Source organism: Oncorhynchus mykiss, chromosome 22 (genome assembly GCF_057628025.1).
Source record: "Oncorhynchus mykiss isolate SJ-2025 chromosome 22, ASM5762802v1, whole genome shotgun sequence".
In the NCBI taxonomy this organism is placed as follows: Eukaryota; Metazoa; Chordata; class Actinopteri; order Salmoniformes; family Salmonidae; genus Oncorhynchus; species Oncorhynchus mykiss.
The window spans coordinates 18,272,878-18,294,766 of NC_143043.1; the positions used below are offsets into that span (position 1 = coordinate 18,272,878).

Sequence of the window (21,889 nt, forward strand, 5' to 3'; positions counted from 1 at the left end):
GAGCTGCTGTCAGAGCAGCTCACAGATCACTGCACCTGTACATAGCCCATCTGTAAATAGCCCGTCCAATCCACCTCATCCCCATACTGTATATATTTATTTGTCTTGATCCTTTGCTCCCAAGTATCTCAACTTGCACATTCATCCCTTGCACATCCTACCATTCCAGTGTTTAATTGCTATATTATAATTACTTTGCCACCATGGCCTATTTATTGCCTTTACCTCTCTTATCCTACCTCATTTGCACATGCTGTACATAGAGTTTGCTACTGTATTATTGATTGTATGTTTGTTTATTCCATGTGTAACTCTGTGTTGTTGTATGTGTCGAACTGCTTTGCTTTATCTTGGCCAGGTCGCAGTTGCAAATGAGAACTTGTTCTCAACTGGCCTACCTGGTTAAATAAAGGTGAAATCAAATGTAAAAAAAAAAATACTTTGCCAGCCCCCTCTGCAATACTCTCAGATCCTTCCCCCGAATCCTTACTTCCCCACTTACCAGCGCTCCACTGCTGAGCAGGATCATGAAGATGATAAAGCTCTCAAACCAGTTGTGCTCCACTATCCTGAAACAAGTTTTTCTCAACGTCCACCACATCTTCCACTTGGCCTCATCAACGTTCACTTGGCAGCATTGGAATCTGCGGACACATCCTGAAAGCAGACAGCATGTAGGTTCATTGGAACAGATGTTACAATTCAACTTATTTTCTCCCCCAAAGAATGTGTGTCTTGTGTTTCTAGTTTCTGATCTTATCCATTCTATTTCTGGGTTCCAGCTTGTTATGCCTGAAGTTGTTATGCAAAAGACGATACCCACATCCTGAGACCTAGATTATTGTATCTCTCACCATCAGTGAAGCAGCCTTCAGGTTCCATGGACTCCTCAGGCTCCATGCCCACCGAGCCCTCTCCCTCTCCTGGGGGCCTAATGTCCACTGTACTGCCCTCTGAGGAGCTCAGCGGATGGTCTTCAGATAGCTGCTGCAAAGGGAGCCAAGCCAGAGCAACATTAGCACAGCACACCCATGACAGGGCCTGGGACACTAGCATCTGCCCGGGAGCTGACATACTGAGCCTCATTACAATGGGTCACCCAGTGATGCAAGGGTACTGCCATATGTAAGCTCACAGGGTCTGTCTCTTTGTCTAGAGTTGTATATCATTTCATGCAGAATCAATCAAAATTACCTACAGACTTAGAAGATGAGACACGTATAGTTTGGAAAGTCAAATTGCAGGCTAACACATGCATAAGCGCTGTTGAAATATATTTTTGTATCTTAATAAAGGTCTGTAGGTAAAAATGATTTCACTTTAGTCATTATGGCATGCGTTCTCTAAAAGTGTATGCTTGAACCAAGCCTGTGATCTAAATTATAGAACATGTGTGCTCCAGTATTTTCATGTCCAGGACTTTTTTCCCCTTCACATTTTCCTCATTGACATGAAAACACATATGTCCAGTTGCTAAGCAGTAGACAAGCCGTAGTCATTTCAAGAAGAGGGCAGCCTGCATTAGCTTAACAGCAGATATAACAGTGTTGTGCACTTTAACCAAGACAGGCATTAAGGAGTCCGCATTCCAGGCTCGTGTCAGATTAGAACCACCGGATCACGCATTAAACACCCGAGACAAGGTAACTTGAGAGAGTAATGTGATCATACTGGGGAAACAATTAATAGAAAATATAATAGAAAACTGAGCGCTTAGAACATTTCCAAATACAGTGTAAGAACTAGAGGACTAACATCTGCCAACCATGTGGATGTGACCAATAAAATGTGGTTTGATTTGGAAAGCTGATTTTAGGAGATGTGTGCTGGATTAGGAATAGCAGCCTCCCCATGCAATGATGTCAAGCATCTAATACTGTTGACAATGTTCAAAGATGTTCCAGTTTTTCCAATAATTAAGCTTATTCAGCGTCTCTCCTCGAGCACTTTGTATCTTTCTACTAGGTGTGTCTTCCAACCGCCTTGAACTGAGAGCAGCCTTGCGTTAATGCCTTTCTGGGGAGTACAGTAGCACTGAGCTGTCATGGGACCCAGCTAATGCAGAATGGTGAATGATGTAAGCATGCTACGACGATATATGCGCTGGGAATATTCCGTTTGACTACGCTACCGCAATCACACAGGTGTTTGACCTTCAATTAGGGTACTATTGTAGGCACTACGATATCTTCTCATTTCCACATACAGTATACTCTACTATCTGTTGGTAGCTCAAGAAGTTGCACCTCTTTTGGACTTGAACTTATCCAGGTACCGAAGTCAAATATAATTAGTCGCTACTATATACAGTAAGTACACGCTTTGAAAAATGCTATCTAGAACCTAAAAGGGTTCTTCCGCTGTCCCCATAGGAGAACCCTTTGAAGAACCCTTTTTGGTTCCAGGTAGAACCCTTTTGGTATACCTGGAACCAAAAAGGGTTCTCCTATGGGGACAGCCAAAAAACCCTTTTGTAACTATTTTTTCCCCCTGAGTATAATATGTCCTGCATTCTTACCTGCACTATCATTAATAACGGTATGCCTACTAGCAACAACATTCATTTTGTTAGAAACCCAGCTGATTGAAATAAGGATGGTCCTCTTAAAAACAAGCATTTGTAATCACCTGCTTTCGTCATTCCATTATGGATCATATTTGCCAAATGAAAATGCCATAGTAAATGTTCGGGCTGTGAACCATTCCTCCAATACATTTTTGACCGTCAAAAACCCATTACTCTACAGCATATAAGTCAAATTTTTCACGTTCCAGGTGATCTCTGGCTGCTGAAAAATCCGCCCCCAAAAACTAAACCAAACTAAAGGGACAAAACTAATAACAATCATGGGTTGATCTGTGGATGAAAATGGTGGTTTTGCTCATTCATAAAAAATAAAGCATTGCAAAGAAGCCTTAAAATATTCAGGGTTGGCAGCATCAGAACGGCTGCTGAACGTATATAAAAATGAGGTAGGGAGTAAAGTATGATCAAGCAGAAACAAACATAGATGATCAATCTAACAAAAAGGTTGTTCTTTGTTGGTAAATGGAATAGGCAATCTCCACGGTTAGTGTTATGTACAATAAAGTGGTCTTACAAGTCTCCTCTCATTGAAAACCTTGAGAGCGTCTGTGAAACAGCTGCAATAACAAATGGGGTTAAGTGTGGTAAGTTACTGTGCCACATGCTACCTTGTCTGGGAGAAAAGCAAGTTAGTCACATATTAACATCTCATTTACAAGCGAAGGAAATACAATCTCACCAAATTTCCAACAGTCATTATTGTTCAACGAGAAATAGGAAGTACACTACCATAACAGCACAAACAGCACAGTACAACAACGTCAGCAAAATAAAACTGTAACACAGGGACATTTTATGATTGTCTGACTGCAATGTTACCATAGATACTAATTGACAGTTGGCACTCAGTTTGCACCATGTTCTAGGGGAGAGTGAGAGCCGAAATGGGCCTTTTTACAACTCCATGCAATAAAGCTCCCTAAAGAGGAGGATGTAGCTGCAGAGCACTTCGATTTAAATGGCACATCATGTCATCTGAAGACGAAGATTCCCTTGTCTCTGTGGCCTCTCCTCATTAAAGGGTTGTTGTATAAGGATCCATAATGTCACATGCATCATACTTGGCTTGCCATGTGGCGTGGGTTAAGTGCGCCAGCATGACCACGGCAATGGAACGTTCTACTCATCGGAAACAGCAAATGTATCCGCAGAGGACCACACCACAGACCAACATCTGAATCGGTCTTCATCCATCGCTCATGTTCTATTCGTCTCTGGCTCCGTTCGGCCGGAACGTGAAACCAAAAGCCGTAGAGACATCGGAGGCTCACAGGAACATGTCAAAGTAATCACTAATGGCCCAAGCCTAACATAAGATCTGCGAAATGACCTCGACTCACATGTCTGTCTTTGACATCAATACGGTAAATGATCTCGAACTGTGATAAGGGTCTTGGAGGGACTAAGTGTTTATGTCCCCAGGATTTTTAAAAAAGTGATCATTTCATGCAGTGCAAATCGAGAGATTTAAGACCAGAAAAAAACAAACAGATCTTAACGTTAATGCGGTTGGTAATGGCATGGAAACACAATCTATCTCAAAAGGCTTTTGGCTCGTGAGACTGCTTTGAAATACATCTGCGTCATCAAAGCTTTATTATTAAAAGGTCAAGTTTGGGCGCAGTAAAACAGTGAGCGGACATCACCTTTTTCTTTATCTATGTATTATTGTGTAGGCCTACAATATTTTAGCCAGCTCCAGTTTTGGGCCATATGCCCATCATGCAACGAGAGATCAGATAATGCTGGTGACCCTTGTGTTTATTGTCCGATAACAATTGCTTGTTTTCCATTTCATATGATTGAAAACCAAGCCCTCAATAGGCTACCCTTAACCCAGGCCTATACATTCTTAGAAAAGAAAGTGCTATCTAGAACCTAAAAGAGTTCTTCGGCTGTCCCCATAGAAGAACCCTTTGAAGGACCCTTTTTGGTTCCAGAAATAACCTTTTTGGTTCCAGGTCGAACCCTTTTGGGTTCCATATGCATCCCTTTCCACAGAGGGTTCTACACGGAACCCAAAAAGTGTTCTACCTGGAATCAAAACGGGTTCCCCTATGGGGACAACCTAAAAACCCTTTTGGAAACGTTTTTCCTAAGAGTGTAGGCTATAGCGAAGGCTGGTTCAACATCAATCCATTGTCTTTTTTTATCCTGTCAATTTTATGATATCACGCTTCTGACCCCAAGCTATTTACAACTATTGTTGTTGTTTGAAAAAAAAATGGACATCTTGTTTTCTGTTTAATTTTATTAAAAAACTAATCCGGCTCATGTAACAAATAACAATTTTTAATTCACCATACTGGCTTCATGGTGAACGTCCAGCTCACATGCAATGCAATTTAGGAGCTGTCTGCTATTTCTGGAGAAGTGTGAATGTTTATAAAGCATTATATTTGGGAGCAGCATAACGGTCAGTGGACATTCTCTTAATATTATATGCTGCTTTATATGCTGTTATGCTGCTTTGTCCAGAGTCTGTGGAGAGTTGGATGTGCATAAAAGCCTCCATTGTCTGAGTTGCCTTAATATTATTTGCACACGGGGAGACATTATGGTGCCTGTAACTGTATTTAGACATAACCTACTGTTTTTTAGACATAACCTACAGTATTTAGACATAACTTCCAGTATTTAGACATAACCTACAGTTTTAGACATAACCTACAGTATTTAGACAACCTACAGTATTTAGACATAACCTACAGTATTTAGACATAACCTAAAGTATTTAGACATAACCTACAGTATTTAGACATAACATACAGTATTTAGACATAACCTACAGTATTTAGACAACCTACAGTATTTAGACATAACCTACTGTATTTAGACAACCTACTGTATTTAGACATAACCTACTGTATTTAGACATAACCTACTGTATTTAGACAACCTACTGTATTTAGACATAACCTCCAGTATTTAGACATAACCTACAGTATTTAGACATAACCTACAGTATTTAGACATAACCTCCAGTATTTAGACATAACCTCCAGTATTTAGACATAACCTACTGTATTTAGACATAACCTCCAGCATTTAAAACAAGTTGTTGTTTTGTCTTGATTAGAATTTGATAGAATTGTTGACTCTTTTGAAGCCTTATCAATAGTGAATTTAATATTGTTTCTTTGGAACAGATGTTACAATTACTTTTGGTAATTCCATGGCTCAGACATGGCAGACATAATGCAACTCAACAACATATTTCCATGTTGAAGCCATGTAATTAGGCTTCTTACAACGTCGACTGCAAACATGTAGCAAAGATGGGTTATTTTGTTTCCGTAGGTTATTTAACAAATTAGGCAATAGCAGACTAACATCGGAATTGGAGTTGATGACAACGCAATACATAAAAGACCATAAAAACACATCCTGAAGTAACCACATATTTAGCCATGGAGCACGTTCTGATTGGCCAATTAGGTTTCAAGCCTTGACACACCTACAACTTTTTTTTTCTTCATCAAAACCCAACCCTTTCGCGCCACCGCTAGCTGCTACTAATTCCGGTTGTGAAAACAGCCCAAAATATTTCTGACCCCCCCCCCCCCCCAAACCTATAAAGCCAGCGCAAAGATTCACCATTGCATTAGGTTTGTTAAAATACAGCCCTGAGAGTGTTTATGTTAGCTCCCTGGTACATATGAGTCACTGCAGCTGTTCTACCTCTCTAACCTACAATTGATTAACACCCCAGTGAGTGAACAGTAGGTGGCAGGCCTCTTTATAAGCTCTAATGTGCCAAACAAGCACACTATGATTACATTTGACCATCACCTGGCTCTGGCTGTCACAATTTGCAGCAGAGGAGGCTGGTGAGAGGAGACATAAGAGGATGGGCTCATTGTAATGGCTGTAATGGAATGGAAACCACGTTTGACTTCTTTCCATTTTTTACATTCCAATGAGTCCATCCTCCTATAGTTCCCCCCCCCCACCAGCCTCCTCTGATTTTCAGATACTACATCAGTGCAATAATCTCTAATGAGTCATTCTAATGTACATTTTTTAGATCATGTGTACAAACAACAGAAAACAAGCAGATTTGCATAGCATCACTGTCCTTTTTTTAAAGCTCATAACGTCGCTGTCCATTTTTCAAATCCTTAACCTAGATCATCACTTGATTTCAAACTATGTACAAGAATCTGAGACTGTGAACTACTTCCACATTGTTCCACATAGAATCATGCTCACCTCTTTGCTTTCCTCTATGTCCGAGGAATCGCTGCTGAAGTCCTCAGTGTTGAGGTCCGACTCTCCCAAAGCGATGGGCACTGTGACGGTCAGGCTGGCGTTGTGGATGAACGGCATATAGTCAGTGTTGTCATTCATTATGTACTTCCCTGCTGCATTGCTGCACACCCCCACTCCCAACCCACTGGTGGCGCCATTGCCATCCTTTATGTAATCGGGGTCTTTCATGATCTCCACAGTGGTGTGGTTGGAGTTCCAGTTGGTCCCCATGGTTTTGTGGAGGTCATCCAGGGTCGTGTCCTCGTTCAGGCTCCTCTTCTTCTTCCTCAGACAGATGCTTTGGAAAGAGCGGCGCACCAAGGCCTTGACGAAGGCGACGCCCTGGTGGATGCGGTCTATGGCCACCGTCAGATTGTTCATTTCGCTGTCATCATCCGTGGCCGCCAGGTTATCAGCACTGAACGAGCTCAGCAGCAAGGCCAGGAACAGATTCAGGACCTGCCACACACACACACACGCTCAACTGATGGTTTAAAGTTACTGTGATTGATTTGCGGTGGATTAACAGTGTTGTACGGAGATACAGTAGAGCTGAAAACGTACCACTAGGTTCCCGATGACCATGACCATCAGGAAGACGATGAGACACATGCTCTGACCAGCCACCTCCATACAGTCCCACATGGTCTCGATCCACTCCCCACACAGCACCCGGAACACAATCAGGAAGGAGTGGAAGAAGTCATGCATGTGCCACCGGGGCAGTGTGCAGTCTGTAGAGATCTTACACACACAGTCTCTGTAGCTCTTCCCAAAAAGCTGCATGCCCACCACGGCGAAGATGAAGACAATGATGGCCAGTACGAGGGTGAGATTACCCAAGGCCCCCACTGAGTTACCAATGATCTTGATCAGCTTGTTCAGTGTGGGCCAAGACTTGGCCAGTTTGAATACTCTCAGCTGCATACAAAGAGAAGAATGGGATTAATATTCATTTCTATTCCAATATGTTGACAGTCTACTTTTATACCAGTGATTATTGACTGAAACTGCAGCATTTTGGATGCTGTGCTGGAGTGTCGATGCTCTTACCAATCGGAATGATCTGAGGACAGACATTCCAGACACGTTGGCCAAGCCAAGCTCCATCAAGCTCAAACTGACAATGATACCATCAAATATATTCCAGCCTTCCTGAAAATAAATGTATGGATCCAAAGCAATAATCTTGAAACACATCTCAGCTGTGAAGATACCCGTGAACACCTGAGTAAAACAACACACAAGAACAGTGACAACAGTAATTAACATGTCATGTGCTTAAAATGGCCGATTTTAAAGGGATTATGGCAAAAACAAATGACATGTGACTGCGTACCAGGTTTCCCACATAAAGCATGGTGTTGAACTCCCCAGACATTTGGTAATGCTCCATAGCCATGAACACTGTGTTCATAACAATACATATGGTGATAGCTAGGTCTACAAACGGGTCCATCACGATCATCTTGACTATTTTCTTGATCCTCAGCCACTTCGGACAACAGTCCCAGATGAGGAAGGTGTTGGCAAACTTGTACCAGCAAGGAGGGCACTTCTGTCTCGATTCTTCAAGTTCTGATACATACAGAGGAGAAATAACAGAAAAACATTTGTTTTATGACTGTGCTCTCATTTTGTCTGTTCATGCTATTTGTTCTAGGGGGTGTATGGGGTATGGTATAGTCGTACACACCTTCCATAGTGTTGGTTATAACACTAGCTACACTGAGCGCCCTCTGCCTGGCAACTGGGTCTTCCAGGAAGTCCATAGTGGCCTGGTACGATCCATATCGGGCCTTTCTATACTCTGTCTCCGAAGTGTTTTCCTGGAGTTACATCATTTGGAAGCATTATCAATGTATTAATAAGTCATGGCAAACCAATTGCATCGGCAATATTCTGTATCTCAGCACAATGTAACCACCAAAGATGGCCATGTTCAAGGGCCAATTAATCTCTTAACCAGGAAGTTATTATCTGTTCAACCAAAAAATACTGTATTTCTAATCACATCAATATAAATATTTTAATAGTTTCTTATCTATATGGAATAAATAAAAATCTATATGAAAATCCAAACCTGTTTAATACTGCCTTATATTTATTATTTTTAACTAAATGTAATCTTTAGTGTGTAACTGTATGTAAATATACCATAAGTAATGTTTAGGTAGTCAAGGAGAGAAAGAAGGAAGAGAGAGAAGGAAAGGAACAAGATGCACACTACAAGACCACAGCCGAGCTAGAGTAGAGGCACGGCAGGCAGAAACAGAACAGAACTGGTTTAGAGACAGCAGAACAGAACTGGTTTAGAGACAGCAGAACAGAACTGCTTTAGGCCATCCAGGCTAAACTACACTTTCTTGCATTGTCACCAGTAGAGGCCTTATCTACTGTCACCTCTGGCTGAAGGAGTCCCTCAGGTGACTTGGGGAGTGAAGCCCCGCCCACTAGGGACACCACCCCGTTGCAGTCGACGGAGCTGTGCATCTTCCCATTTGCTGGCAGCACGACGTGTGATGGCATGCTGTTCTGGCTCACGTTGCTGGAGCGCCGGTCGCTCCGCCGAGGGACAAACAGAGAGCCCCGGCGACTGTCGTTGTCCTCGAAAGTGCTGTTCTCATCGTCGGCAAAGTCGTTCTCCGAGCCTATGTCTCGCGCACGGTCCCGGAAGCTGTAGAGGCTAGCCCGGCTGTTCCGTCTGGACGAGAACAGGGGTCCGTGGATACTCAGGAAGGACTGGGAGAAAAATACATTCCTCAGTGCCTGTCACTGGCATAAGCATGGGTTGAGAAGTGGAGTAATTTAAGATGGAAGAATGGGTCCTGCAGAGGGTGATTGTGATGAAGATGATGCAATGATGTTGATTATCTAGAGCAGTGGTTCCCAAACTTTTTATAGTCCCGTACCCCTTCAAACATTCACCCTCCAGCTGCGTACCCCCTCTAGCACCAGGGTCAGCGCACTCTCAAATGTTTTTTTTCTCCATCATTGTAAGCCTGCCACACACACACACACAATACAATACATAAGAATGAGTGGCAGTTTTTGTCACAACCCGGCTCGTGGGAAGTGACAAAGAGCTCTTATAGGACAAGTGCACAAATAAAAAATATAATAATAATCAATAATGTTGCTCGTTATTTAGCCATCTTACATATATAACCTTATTTGTTCATCAAAAATGAGAAGGTTGTGCTTGAAAGGATGCGCGTAACTGCAATGTTGCAATGTTGGGTTGTAATGGAGAGAGTCTCCGTTTTAAATCATTTCCCACACACAGTCTGTGCCTGTATTTAGTTTTCATGCTAGTGAGGGCCGGGAATCTAGTCTCACATAAGTACGTGGTTGCAAAGGACATCAGTGTCATAACAGCGCGATTTGCCAAGGCAAGAAAATCTGAGCGCAGCCCTATCCAGAAATCTGTCAGTGGCTTCTGATTAAAATACATTTTCACAGAACCGCTTGTTGAAATTTCGATGAGGTTCTCTTGTTCAGTTATCGGTAAGTGGACTGGAGGCAGGGCATGAAAGGGATAACGAATCCAGCTGTTTGTGTCATCCGTTTCGGAAAAGTACCTGCGTAATTGCGCACCCAGCTCACTCAGGTGCTTCGCTATATCACATTTGACATTGTCCGTAAGCTTAAGTTCATTTGCACACAAAAAATCATACAATGATGGAAAGACCTGTGTGTTGTCCATGCTAATGCAGACAGAAAAGAGCTCCAACTTCTTAATCATAGCCTCAATTTTGTCCCGCACATTGAATACAGTTGCGGAGAGTCCCTGTAATCCCTGATTCAGATCATTCAGGCGAGAAAAAACATCATCCAGGTAGGCCAGTCGTGTGAGAAACTCGTCATCATGCAAGCGGTCAGACAAGTGAAAATTATGGTCAGTAAAGAAAACTTTAAGCTCATCTCTCAATTCCAAAAAACGTGTCAATACTTTGCCCCTTGATAACCAGCGTACTTCTGTATGTTGTAAAAGCGCTACATTGCATAAGCAGAAAATACACGAGAGTTCAGGGGCCTTGATTAAAAAGGGTCAACCATTTTCACTGTAGTGCCCAAAACATCTTTCAAGCTGTCAGGCATTCCCTTGGCAGCAAGAGCCTCTCGGTGGATGCTGCAGTGTACCCAAGTGGCGTCGGGAGCAACTGCTTGCACGTGCGTTACCACTCCACTATGTCTCCCTGTCATGGCTTTTGCGTCATCAGTACAGATACCAACACATCTTGACCACCAATGTCCATTTAATGTCACAAAGCTGTCCAGTACTTTCAAAATATCCTCTCCTGTTGTCCTGGTTTCCAGTGGTTAGCAGAAGAGGAAGTCTTCCTTAATTGACCCCCCATTAATGTATTAGACATATAGCAGGAGCATGGCCAGGCCCTGTTGACTCATCCAGCTGTAATGCATAGAATTCACTGGCTTGTATGCGAAGCAGAAATAGTTTCAAAACATCTCCTGCCATGTCACTGATACGTCGTTGAAACAGTGGTGTTTAATGGAAGCATTGTCTGTATAGTTTTTTTGGCCTTTCCCCCCAGCATTGTACCAGCCATATCCATGGCAGCAGGAAGAATTAAGTCCTCCACAATAGTATGGGGCCTGCCTGTCCTAGCCACTAAGTAGCTCACCATATAAGACGCTTCTAGCCCATTCTTCTTAATGGTATCTGTTGCTTTTATACGTCTTACTACTCTAAAGATGTTTTTATTCTTGCTTAAAAAAATTCCCGTGGCTTATTTTTCAAATTGTCATGTTTCGTTTCTAAATGTCTGCGCAAGAGTGAAGGTTTCCCGCGAGAGAGTAACGGTTAATGTGATTGGATGTTCATTATTTGACTAGGCTACCTGTATTTGACATTGTGTTGTTATTTCGCTGAACAGTAGATGGTTTAATTTTATTTTTGGCAGTGAAATGAGGGTACTCAGGCGGGAAAAAAAACTCCAAATGTATAGCCCTGTTGGAAAATATAAATGTACTGTTTGAAAATGTGAAGAAGAATTTATTTTTATTTATTTGGCATACCCCCGACGACATTGTGCATACCCCAGTTTGGGAATACCTGATCTAGAAGACGACCTCAGGGATAATATACAAGGAAATGTGCAAGAGCACGATGAAGGGGATAATGATGAAAATGACGACAAGCACAATCCTGTTGCCTCTGCTGAGGAGGATGCTGATGAGGAGGATGCTGATGAGGAGGATAATGATTACGATGATAATACAATTGAAAGATGACGGTGCTGCTGAAAATGGAGATGAGAGGGTAGCGTTGATATTGATAATGCCGAAAATAATAATGATGATGAGATGAATAGATTCACTAAGGAGTGTGTCGCATGCACAACAATTCACCAATACAGCGAACACACATGCTTTTGACAGCCAAAGGTAAAGGTAGGGTAAAGCAGTATGTTAAATTATCCTGACCTGGTATGGTGTTGAACAGCTCATGTCATAGTTGTGCAGGTTAGAGGCATCCATGGAGAAGCGGAAGTGACTCTTTTTCATACTGCTTTCGGACTCAGACCTGTGACACTTGTCATTTTCCTCTCTCTCCTCCTCCTCCCTCTGCTTCCTCTTCTTGCGCCTGTTGCGCCTCTCTTTGGCGCTCTTGGAGCTGAGTTTGGAGGCCTCTGAGGAGGACTCAGTGAGGTCCCCTCTCTCACTGAACTCCCCACTCTCAGCCGCCATCACCGTTGCCGCCGCCTGTAAACCAATCAACACACCTAAGCTATGGCCGTCAGGGGAAACACGTGAGAAATAGACACAATGGGCTATTAAATGCCTTATAAATTTAGATTAAAATACATTTACCTTTGAATACCTTTGAACATTTGTTATCTGAATTCTTTAAAAAATCTTGCCCATTTTCCGTTTAAGATAAATAAGAATATGAAGAGTATATTTCCAAAATGCTATATCCATTATTTTTTCACATTTGTGTTTTTTCACGAGAAATTATTGTTTATGGGTGCCTTCATATGTGTGTAAAACTGCTGAGCATGAAAAACTCAGCAGCGTCGCAGTTCTTGATACAAACCATACCCCGTTCAAAGGCACATACTGTAAATCTTTTGCCTTGCCCATTCACCCTCTGAATGGCACAGATACAAAATCCATGTCTCAATTGTGTCAAGGCTGAAAGATCCTTCTTTAACCGGTCTCCTCCCCTTCATCTACACTGATTGAAGTGGATTTAACAAGTGAAACAAATCAATAAGGGATCATAGCTTTCATCTGTATTTACCTATGTCATGGAAATCATGTTTTGTACACTCAGTGTATATCCATTGTTTAGCTGGAATGGAATGTTCGTATCCTCTATATTTGACTGTAATTTGTGGTTGTTTTACCAAGCTATCTTAAGAGGAATGCATGTATTGTAAGTTGCTCTGGATGTTTGCAACATTTGTTTTAAAATATTAATGTCACAGATGTGTAATTTGTACAGCTCTATTAAAAATGCCATTAGTTGTTACATTTGACTGTGTAAAACCTATCAGTGCTACTTATTTCTCTGAGAATGAGGCAGATATCTAGCATTTTTGCAACAAAAAAAACCTTGATTATTTGTCTCTCTGAAATGAAACCATCAAGCGATAGATTTTAAACAAATACATGTCTGTCACTGAACAATTAGATAGTGGAAAAAACACACCCATCTCTTTCACCATTTCTTTAAAAAACAAAAGGTTGTACCTACATTTCTGATAATGGATATATAGCGTTTAGGAATGAAACTCTTCATACATCACCAGCAATGGAAATGACTATTAAAGGAATTCCATGGTTGTTGTAATTAATGAGTGTGCTGTAATGTTTGGCATATTAGAGTTGAAATGGGGGGATATCCTGTACCTGTGCATCCTCCTGCTGTCTTCTCAGCTGCTCCAGCATGGCCTGGAACTCCTCCTCCTTCTTCTGAGCCTCCTCCATGGTGGCCTGGTTCTGCTCGTCGTACGCCATGGCAACCACCGCCAGGATCAGGTTGATCAGGTAGAAGGAGCCCAGGAAGATGACCAGCACAAAGAAGATCATATACGGCTTCCCAGCAGCCCGCAGGGTCTGGAAGAGGAACAACACCTCTTGTGACACATTTCTTACAACCTCTTCGAACATATCTCCCAAGTAAATCGCCAGTCGTTCGTATTACAGCCCGGATAACATATCTCCATTGAGAGGATGCTAGTGGAACACTAAAAGGACCATGATAAAACATGCATAAAATGTCTGCTCACGTAACAAGCCATTTGGAACATGCACATGAACCCTGTGACATTGCACACCTGATCTGGTGTATTGTTCTGTATTATTTGCTCAGAATGCTTCGCTGATCTCTCTATTCAAGGGACAACAATGCATTCGAAAAGACCTGGTGTCTTTGCTTTAGTCATGATGCGACAGATCTCTGTTTCCTCGAGCAGAAATGCACCTGCCCTCCATTAGGAGGTTGTTTGAACAGGCGACTGGCAATCTTCTTTTTGATTTCTGTTTTGTAATGGGAGAATGTACTCATTTTCATCGCACAGCAAATGATGCCTGTCTTTGTGTTTTCAAGAGAACCTGTACCCATCAAGTTAAACATGTCACAAACTAGGTCCAGGATCTATTTTAACAAACCTAACGCATTGGTAAATCTAAGCACAGATGGTAGTGTTATATGTCCAGGGGTGTGTCAGAAATATTGTTGCTGTTTTCACAGTCGTTATTTTGAGCGCAATTGCTGGCGGTGGTGTAGGTGTGACGAGGGCTTGGGCACTCACTGGCCAATCAAGGTGTTCCACGGCTTATTACTGCATGCTTTTGTCTCAAGTTCTGCAGGTCTTTGTGTTGTTATCAACTCCAATTCGGCTGGGGACACGGAATATTCCGGAATGTTTTTTAAAATAGCATAGGTTACAGTAACAAGGGATAGCAACAGTAAAAAAAAAAAAATTAAACATCCAGTGGTTGCTCAATATGGTTGGTGTTGACGGTCAACATTGTTGTAGTTGACTTCAATGAGTATAGGCCTTTCCGCTCCTGTAAATTGTGTTGTATGTGCGAGGAACGTTCTCAATAAGCAAGATGTAGCCTAGTCATTATGTAGCCTGCCATTATAACAAGGACAAGAGGTTGGTTACGTATCTGGTAACCGGACAAGAGGCTGGTTACGTATCTGGTAACCGGACAAGAGGCTGGTTACGTATCTGGTAACCGGACAAGAGGCTGGTTACGTATCTGGTAACCGGACAAGAGGCTGGTTACGTATCTGGTAACCGGACAAGAGGCTGGTTACGTATCTGGTAACCGGACAAGAGGCTCGTTACGTATCTGGTAACCGGACAAGAGGCTGGTTACGTATCTGGTAACCGAACAAGAGGCTGGTTACGTATCTGGTAACCGGACAAGAGGCTGGTTACGTATCTGGTAACCGGACAAGAGGCTGGTTACGTATCTGGTAACCGGACAAGAGGCTCGTTACGTATCTGGTAACCGGACAAGAGGCTGGTTACGTATCTGGTAACCGGACAAGAGGCTGGTTACGTATCTGGTAACCGGACAAGAGGCTGGTTACTTATCTGGTAACCGGACAAGAGGCTGGTTACGTATCTGGTAACCGGACAAGAGGCTGGTTACGTATCTGGTAACTGGACAAGAGGCTGGTTACGTATCTGGTAACCGGACAACGGGGATGGATACAAGCCGAATGGAGCACTGCAGGTATGCCGATGGGAATTGTGAATAATACAAAAGCCTCGTGACTAGAATCCTTTTATGGATAGGCTGCTCGGGAATTATAAAGACACCAGACGCTTTGCTGTTGAAGCAGCTTTCGTTATAGTATGGTACGCTTTTTTTTTTGTTAACTAAACGGAAAAAAACAACTTAAATGTTTCTAAATATTATCTAAACTTTTCTAAACTTTTGCTCCTTTTGCTCCATGGGCATACAACCTAGATGGAGAGTTTTTTTATGCACTTCCAAAATAATAACAGGAGCCGGCGAAAACAATGTATTAGCCTATATAGATAAAATGTGGATGTCCACTCACTGTTTTGCTGTGAAAGCTTTGGTGATGAAGATTCATTTCAAAGCGGTCTCACGACCCAAACCCTGTGTTTTCACATGTACATTGATTGTTTTTAAAAAATCTGATGCTACACTAAGATAAGATCAGAAACGTACATTTTTCTAAACTAATCCAATCTGTAAGTGGTTGGATTCATAGCAGCTGTTAGTGAGATAGTTGTTCCAGTTTGATGTTGGTAGTCTCCATGCACTGTATTCTCTTCCCTACTCTGACAGGTGTTCTAAATGCAAGTTAGGGGTGATGTAAAAGTGCCGGATATATTCCTCCAAATTGGACCTAACAGAGATTGAATATTATATTGCAAACTACCATAATGTGACACATTAAGAAATATTCAAATAAGGCTTTACACCCTTATTACTTAAAGGAAGTCAACCGAAAGAGAAATGTACTCTGCTGGAGTTGATTGTCAATTCATTTAGTGTTGTGTTAACTCCAGCAATATCAACACCATGATCAGAGTAGTTTTAAGACAAAATGGGGGTTGGACCATATAAACACCAAAATGTTGTTAAATTCGACTCCATATGAGTTGAATTAACTCTTGCAATTTTACTGGGTATGCTTGGTTTTTAATGAAATTAAACTAAATGGGGAAAAAACATTTGTTTTTCACATTTCTAAATACGAGGTTTACAGGCACAAAAAGCTCATCTCACTTGCGCCATGTGCACATGGATAGGCTTTGCTTCCATTGTTAAAATCCATTGTTAAAAGTCCAGTATTCGGTTGGTCTTAAATATCCCAAGCAGCGCATACTGAAATTGGCACTTTGGCCCACGTTTTTAAGGACACACCTTAGATAATGCCAACCCTCCAATCTTAGCACATGCAAGCTAATTTAAGACAAGTAAATGACCAATCCTGGCATATGGTTTGAAAATAGAAGAGTGCCTGGATTTAACAGGTTGAAATTGCAAACAAGCATGCATTTGACAATTGCCAGTTGGTTTAACACCAGACAAAATTAGAGCCCATAGTGTTCCTCACAGGTGCAGTCAGAAGCACAGGAACACAGGGATCTCCACTGAGCACAGAAGCTGGCACAAATGGGTCTGTCCAATGCAATGACAACACTAGCAGTCCTTTTGCCTGTAAAAAAGCCCCCAGTATCACGTCATAATGCAGACAGACCATAGAGTTGGGATAGAGGGCGCACTTGGCCCAAAGCCTTTTTTGGCAAGGGTAGCGCCCCTTGAGGTAGGCTTGAGGAACCAGCCTGATCGCTGGCTTCACAATTCTGTAAGGGATGGCAATCAGGCTGGTTCCACCAGGCTTCCAATGAGAGCTTTCACCATTTTGAAGTAGTCAACATGGTGGACTTGCTATGGGTTAACGATGATACACTCCAGCACAGTAAGTGGTATGCACCTATTCAATCTATGTACAAACTACCAATACACTCATAGAAGTAAACGAGGAAGACATGGACTACTTTAAAATGGAGATAGCCCTCAATGGCACTTGCCAAGCTGTCACAAAAAGCGGCCAATGCAAAGACAGGAGATGAGCTCTCTAGTACATCTCTATGAGACAGACCTGCTGGTAGAGGTTCTCCCAGTAGTCCTGAGTCATCAGTCTGAACAGAGACAGGAAGGCCCAGCTGAACGTGTCAAAGCTGGTGTAGCCGAAGTCTGGGTTCCGGCCCGCTTTGACGCACCAGAATCCCTCTGGACACAGCCTACAACAAACAACAAGCCTGGGAAACTCAAACAGAATCAGAATCACCATCACTGCATTCCCAATATCCTGTGAAGTCTATTTTGATGTTAACGCACAAAGACATGCACGACCGCACGCAGGTACGCACACGCACACACACAAACAAACGCAAGCACAATCAATAGTGCATCCTGACAATCAGACACAAAGGTAGTAATGTGGGCTCAATCTTACCCAGCACCACTGCCATTTCCACAAAGCAAAGCATCCCTTTTACCTGGGAGGAAGTAATAATTATCTACAGGAAAAAGAGACAAATCAATCTTTCGTCAACTGCAAAAAAGAGAAATGATTTTCATTCTCACCTCCATCATCACAGCATTGTAACTAGTGAACAGTTCAAAGATTTAGTCCTGAAAAGCCCTTTCCTTTTCTCTTATCTATTGTCTCCCCTTTGACCCCATGGCTGCCCAGGTTCTAGTGTCATGGCCATCCAGGTGCCATTTTCCCCATTTGGGAGGTGACTCAAAGCGCTCCGTGTTGACAAGCTAAACATGCCACTAGTATCATCCACAAACCGGCAGTGTTATGATGAACAGCCACACTACTTCCCACCAGAAGCTCTTACAAACCACTCTCAGCCATTCCTGTCATTTTACATTACGCTCTTCAGCCGGGGCTGCTTGTTTGGCTATTAGCAATGAGCTGTGACTCACTCACTGTGGTCAGGGGGTTACTAGCATGGCGTTCACCCTCCAATGACTGTCTAAAGCCAAAGAAACATGCTTACCAGGATTATTAGTGTAATTGGTCCAGTTGAACGGGACGGTCTCGTTAAAGTCCCCATCATTATACTCCTTCCCATTAAAGTCCAACGTATCATTCAAGAGGTTGGTTGAGTTAGGACGGATCCTTAAACATTTGTTTCTCAAATTGCCCATAAACAGCTGCAGCCCTACTAGGGCAAAGACACTTAGGCAGAATACAGTGAGGATCATCACGTCTGACAGTTTCTTCACTGACTGGATCAGCGCTCCCACAATGGTCTTGAGGCCTGCAGGACACGACAGAACCTCACTGTTATTCGCATAGGAGTCTTATACAGTGTATGCAAAGAAGAAGTGTCATTTGTATACAATGTGAACATCACAGCATGAAACGTCATCTCCGTTGCTCATATGTTTAAAAACAAACCGTGTGGAGGTGTCCAAAAGAGTTTATTTCCAAAACGCAAAATCCACACATTTTTCATTTTGTGTTTTTTTTCTCACTAGAAATGATTGCTTAATATGTGTGTAAAATATGACTGTTCTCAGATTTTTTTTATTCATAGATTTCTAGATGTGTGTTAAAATGTGTTTTATTTTTTCCTAAACGCTATATTTCCGTTGTTTAGCTGGAATGGAACGTTTGTATACAGTGTATTTGACTGTATGCGGTAGTGTCACCTAGCTATCTTAAGATCAATTACCTAAGTGTGAGTCTCTCTGGATAAATAGCTAAAATATTACATGTCAATGATTTACATGCAGATGTTGTATGACTGTTTTGATTTGTCTTATATTGATGTCACAAATGTATCACTTGTACAGTCCTTCATTTAAAAAACATGTTATTTGTTACTTTGGACTGTGTAAAAACCCTAGCAGTTCTACTTGTTTCTCTGAGAGGGAGGCGGACATACACTGAGTGTACAAAACATTAAGGACACCTTCTTAATATTGAGTTGCACCCCCTCTCTCCCTTTTTGCCCTCAGAACAGCCTCAATTCGTCGGGGCATGGACTCTACAAGGTGTCAAAAGCGTTCCACAGGGATGCTGGCCCTTGTTGACTCCATTGCTTCCCAAAGTTGTGTCAAGTTGGCTGGATGTCCCTTGGGCGGTGGAGCATTGTTGATATACACAGGAAACTGTTGAGCGTGAAAAACGCAGCAGCTTTGCAGTTCTTGACACAAATCGGTGCACCTGGCACCTACTACCATACTCTGTTCAAAGGCACTTAAATCTTGTGCCTTGCCCATTCACCCTCTGAATGGCACCCATACACAATCCATGTCTCAATTGTTTCAAGGCTTAAAAATCCTTCTTTAACCTGTCTCCTCCCCTTCATCTACACTGATTGAAGTGGATTTAACAAGAGACATCAATAAGGGATCATAGCTTTCACTTGGGTTCACCTGGTCAGTCTATGTCATGGAAAGAGCAGGTGTCCTTAATGTTTTTTACACTCAGTGTATAGCGTTTTGCAAAAAAACATGATTATTTGTCTCTCTAAAATGAAATCATCAAGCGATAGATTTAAAAAAAAAAAATACATGTCTGTCATCGAACAACCCCATGCCATGATTAGATAGTGAAAAAAACACACCAACCTCTGTCATACGTTCTTAATAAAAGCACATTTACCAACAAAATGGATATATAGCGTTTTTGAAAGAAGCTCCTCAATTGTCAAAGAATGGTACGCTGGCAGTGCAGTGACACATTCTACTGTCTCAATTGGTGGTCTTACACCATAAGAATGTTTAATCTGTTATATAACGTTATTTTCTCCACTAGAATTATATGAGCCATGATAAGCACATCATATTTTCTGACTAAGATCCAAATCCCGGTAATATGTTTATAGCACACAATGTTGCTTCAAATTAAGTCCCTGGTTGCTGTACGGTTGATTAAGTAAACAAATACGCTGAGGAGCATAGTTGTTCTAATGGCCAGGCAGTTCTGGCCACAAATTGACATTTGTTGTAGTAGATATTATACCTGTGTGTTATACACCCTACCAAGAGTTTGGATCAGAAAATGTGTCGTAGAGTATAATAACAAAAGCATGCATGTCTGTGAGGAAGGGGCATATGTCACAATCAGCTCTGACATATGACCCACCCTTACCAGACCAAAACACAGTCTGTCTTCACTGAACAGGAACAGTTGAATGAAGACAAACACCAGTCAGGGAGAACACTGACAAGCAACCATCCCAAACAGCGAAGGAAGGAGAGAAGAGCTGGACAGCACCACAAACACAACAAAGTCTCATGCAAACAAAATCGACTAGACACCCAAGGCTGTTCAATAAAAATGAACAAATCAATAAATAAAATAGTCTAAAAGCAAGAAATCCTTTTCCATTTTAAATGAACTGCTTCAGATTTCTGTTTTTACTGGCAGCATGAGAGGCAAACCTAAAGAAAAGAGTAAAGGTGTAGTAACCCTTTGGCCCCGAAACCTTGTCCCTTAACCTGGCTCTCACCTGGGATGACCGATATCGTTTTCAGTGCTCGGAGAACCCTGAACGTTCTCAGTGCTGACACGTTGCCCAGGTCCACAAACGATGTGACATATCTGTAATAAAAGGGAAGTCGCACACAGACGCCATGACAGGACAACAAAGAGCAGTCGGAGGAAACATCACACAAGGAAGGGGCTGGCTGACAGCTGGCAGCAGGCACTCCTTACCTGGGATAACTGAAATAGTTTTCAAAACTCTCAGTACTCTGAAAGTGCGAAGAGTTGAAACATTGCCTAGTTTTTACAAACTCTGTTACATACCTGCAGGAAAATTCACAATTACAATAGAGCTTGTGTAGTTCAGGAGAAAATACATTCATGTCACGTGGCAACGTCCCTAAACCCCTCAAACACCATTACATGGTGGGATAGACAATAGGTGTGAGGAGTCTGAGGAAGGACACTAGCCAAGCTAAGGTTAGACTGAGAAGTGCCTCGATATTCCTCATGTCTGCATGGTATTTGTACTTACAAAGACGTGCAACCATTCCAAAACAGTATTGCAAAACAACTGTTGTCTCCAACAATTAATACACTAGCAACACAAAGAATAAACTAAGGGGACTTGTTGCCCCTGAACAACAAACAGAATCAATGTACTAAACTACATGGTCAGTTACCCAATACTTGTAACTCCTCTGCCTCAAGCAGCAAAAACAAATGGTAGTGAAGTCAGGTAGCTGTTAGTAGAAATAGGCAAAATGACTTGTAGTGTAGAAGTGGGTTTGTCGTGAGAACTTTACAGACTGAACATTAGTGCATAGTGTTGCCACTAGTTACATCATACAGCTAGGCATGCAGGATACAGTCTCCTGTTTCAGCTCATAACAGGAAAGCGTGTGAATACTTACGCCATGACAATGACACAGAAATCCAACCAGTTCCATGGGTCTCGTAGAAAGGTGAACTTCCCGACACAGAAGCCCCTTGCCAATATTTTTATAAGAGACTCAAATGTATAAATTCCAGTGAATGTGTACCTGTTGGAAACAAAAGGGGAC

General features: G+C 42.1%; 1 protein-coding gene across 3 annotated transcripts in view; it reads right to left on the minus strand.

Moving 5' to 3' along the window:
- Positions 1 to 21,889, minus strand: part of LOC110501493 (sodium channel protein type 2 subunit alpha) — a 32,358-nt gene that overhangs the window by 10,113 nt on the left and 356 nt on the right. The window contains exons 2-16 of one of the 3 annotated variants that reach the window (XM_021579092.3): positions 21,740 to 21,868; positions 20,851 to 20,942; positions 18,385 to 18,648; positions 17,829 to 17,892; positions 17,472 to 17,613; positions 13,718 to 13,924; positions 12,287 to 12,565; positions 9,242 to 9,580; positions 8,535 to 8,667; positions 8,178 to 8,416; positions 7,892 to 8,065; positions 7,403 to 7,759; positions 6,800 to 7,297; positions 855 to 987; positions 503 to 657 (exon numbers count right to left, since the gene is read on the minus strand). In XM_021579092.3, the coding sequence (XP_021434767.3) occupies positions 503 to 657; positions 855 to 987; positions 6,800 to 7,297; positions 7,403 to 7,759; positions 7,892 to 8,065; positions 8,178 to 8,416; positions 8,535 to 8,667; positions 9,242 to 9,580; positions 12,287 to 12,565; positions 13,718 to 13,924; positions 17,472 to 17,613; positions 17,829 to 17,892; positions 18,385 to 18,648; positions 20,851 to 20,942; positions 21,740 to 21,868 (3,205 nt within the window). Of the gene's footprint in view, positions 1 to 502; positions 658 to 854; positions 988 to 6,799; positions 7,298 to 7,402; positions 7,760 to 7,891; positions 8,066 to 8,177; positions 8,417 to 8,534; positions 8,668 to 9,208; positions 9,581 to 12,286; positions 12,566 to 13,717; positions 13,925 to 17,471; positions 17,614 to 17,828; positions 17,893 to 18,384; positions 18,649 to 20,850; positions 20,943 to 21,739; positions 21,869 to 21,889 lie in introns of all 3 variants that reach the window. The other 2 variants (XM_090215624.1, XM_090215623.1) reach the window with 2 other exon arrangements.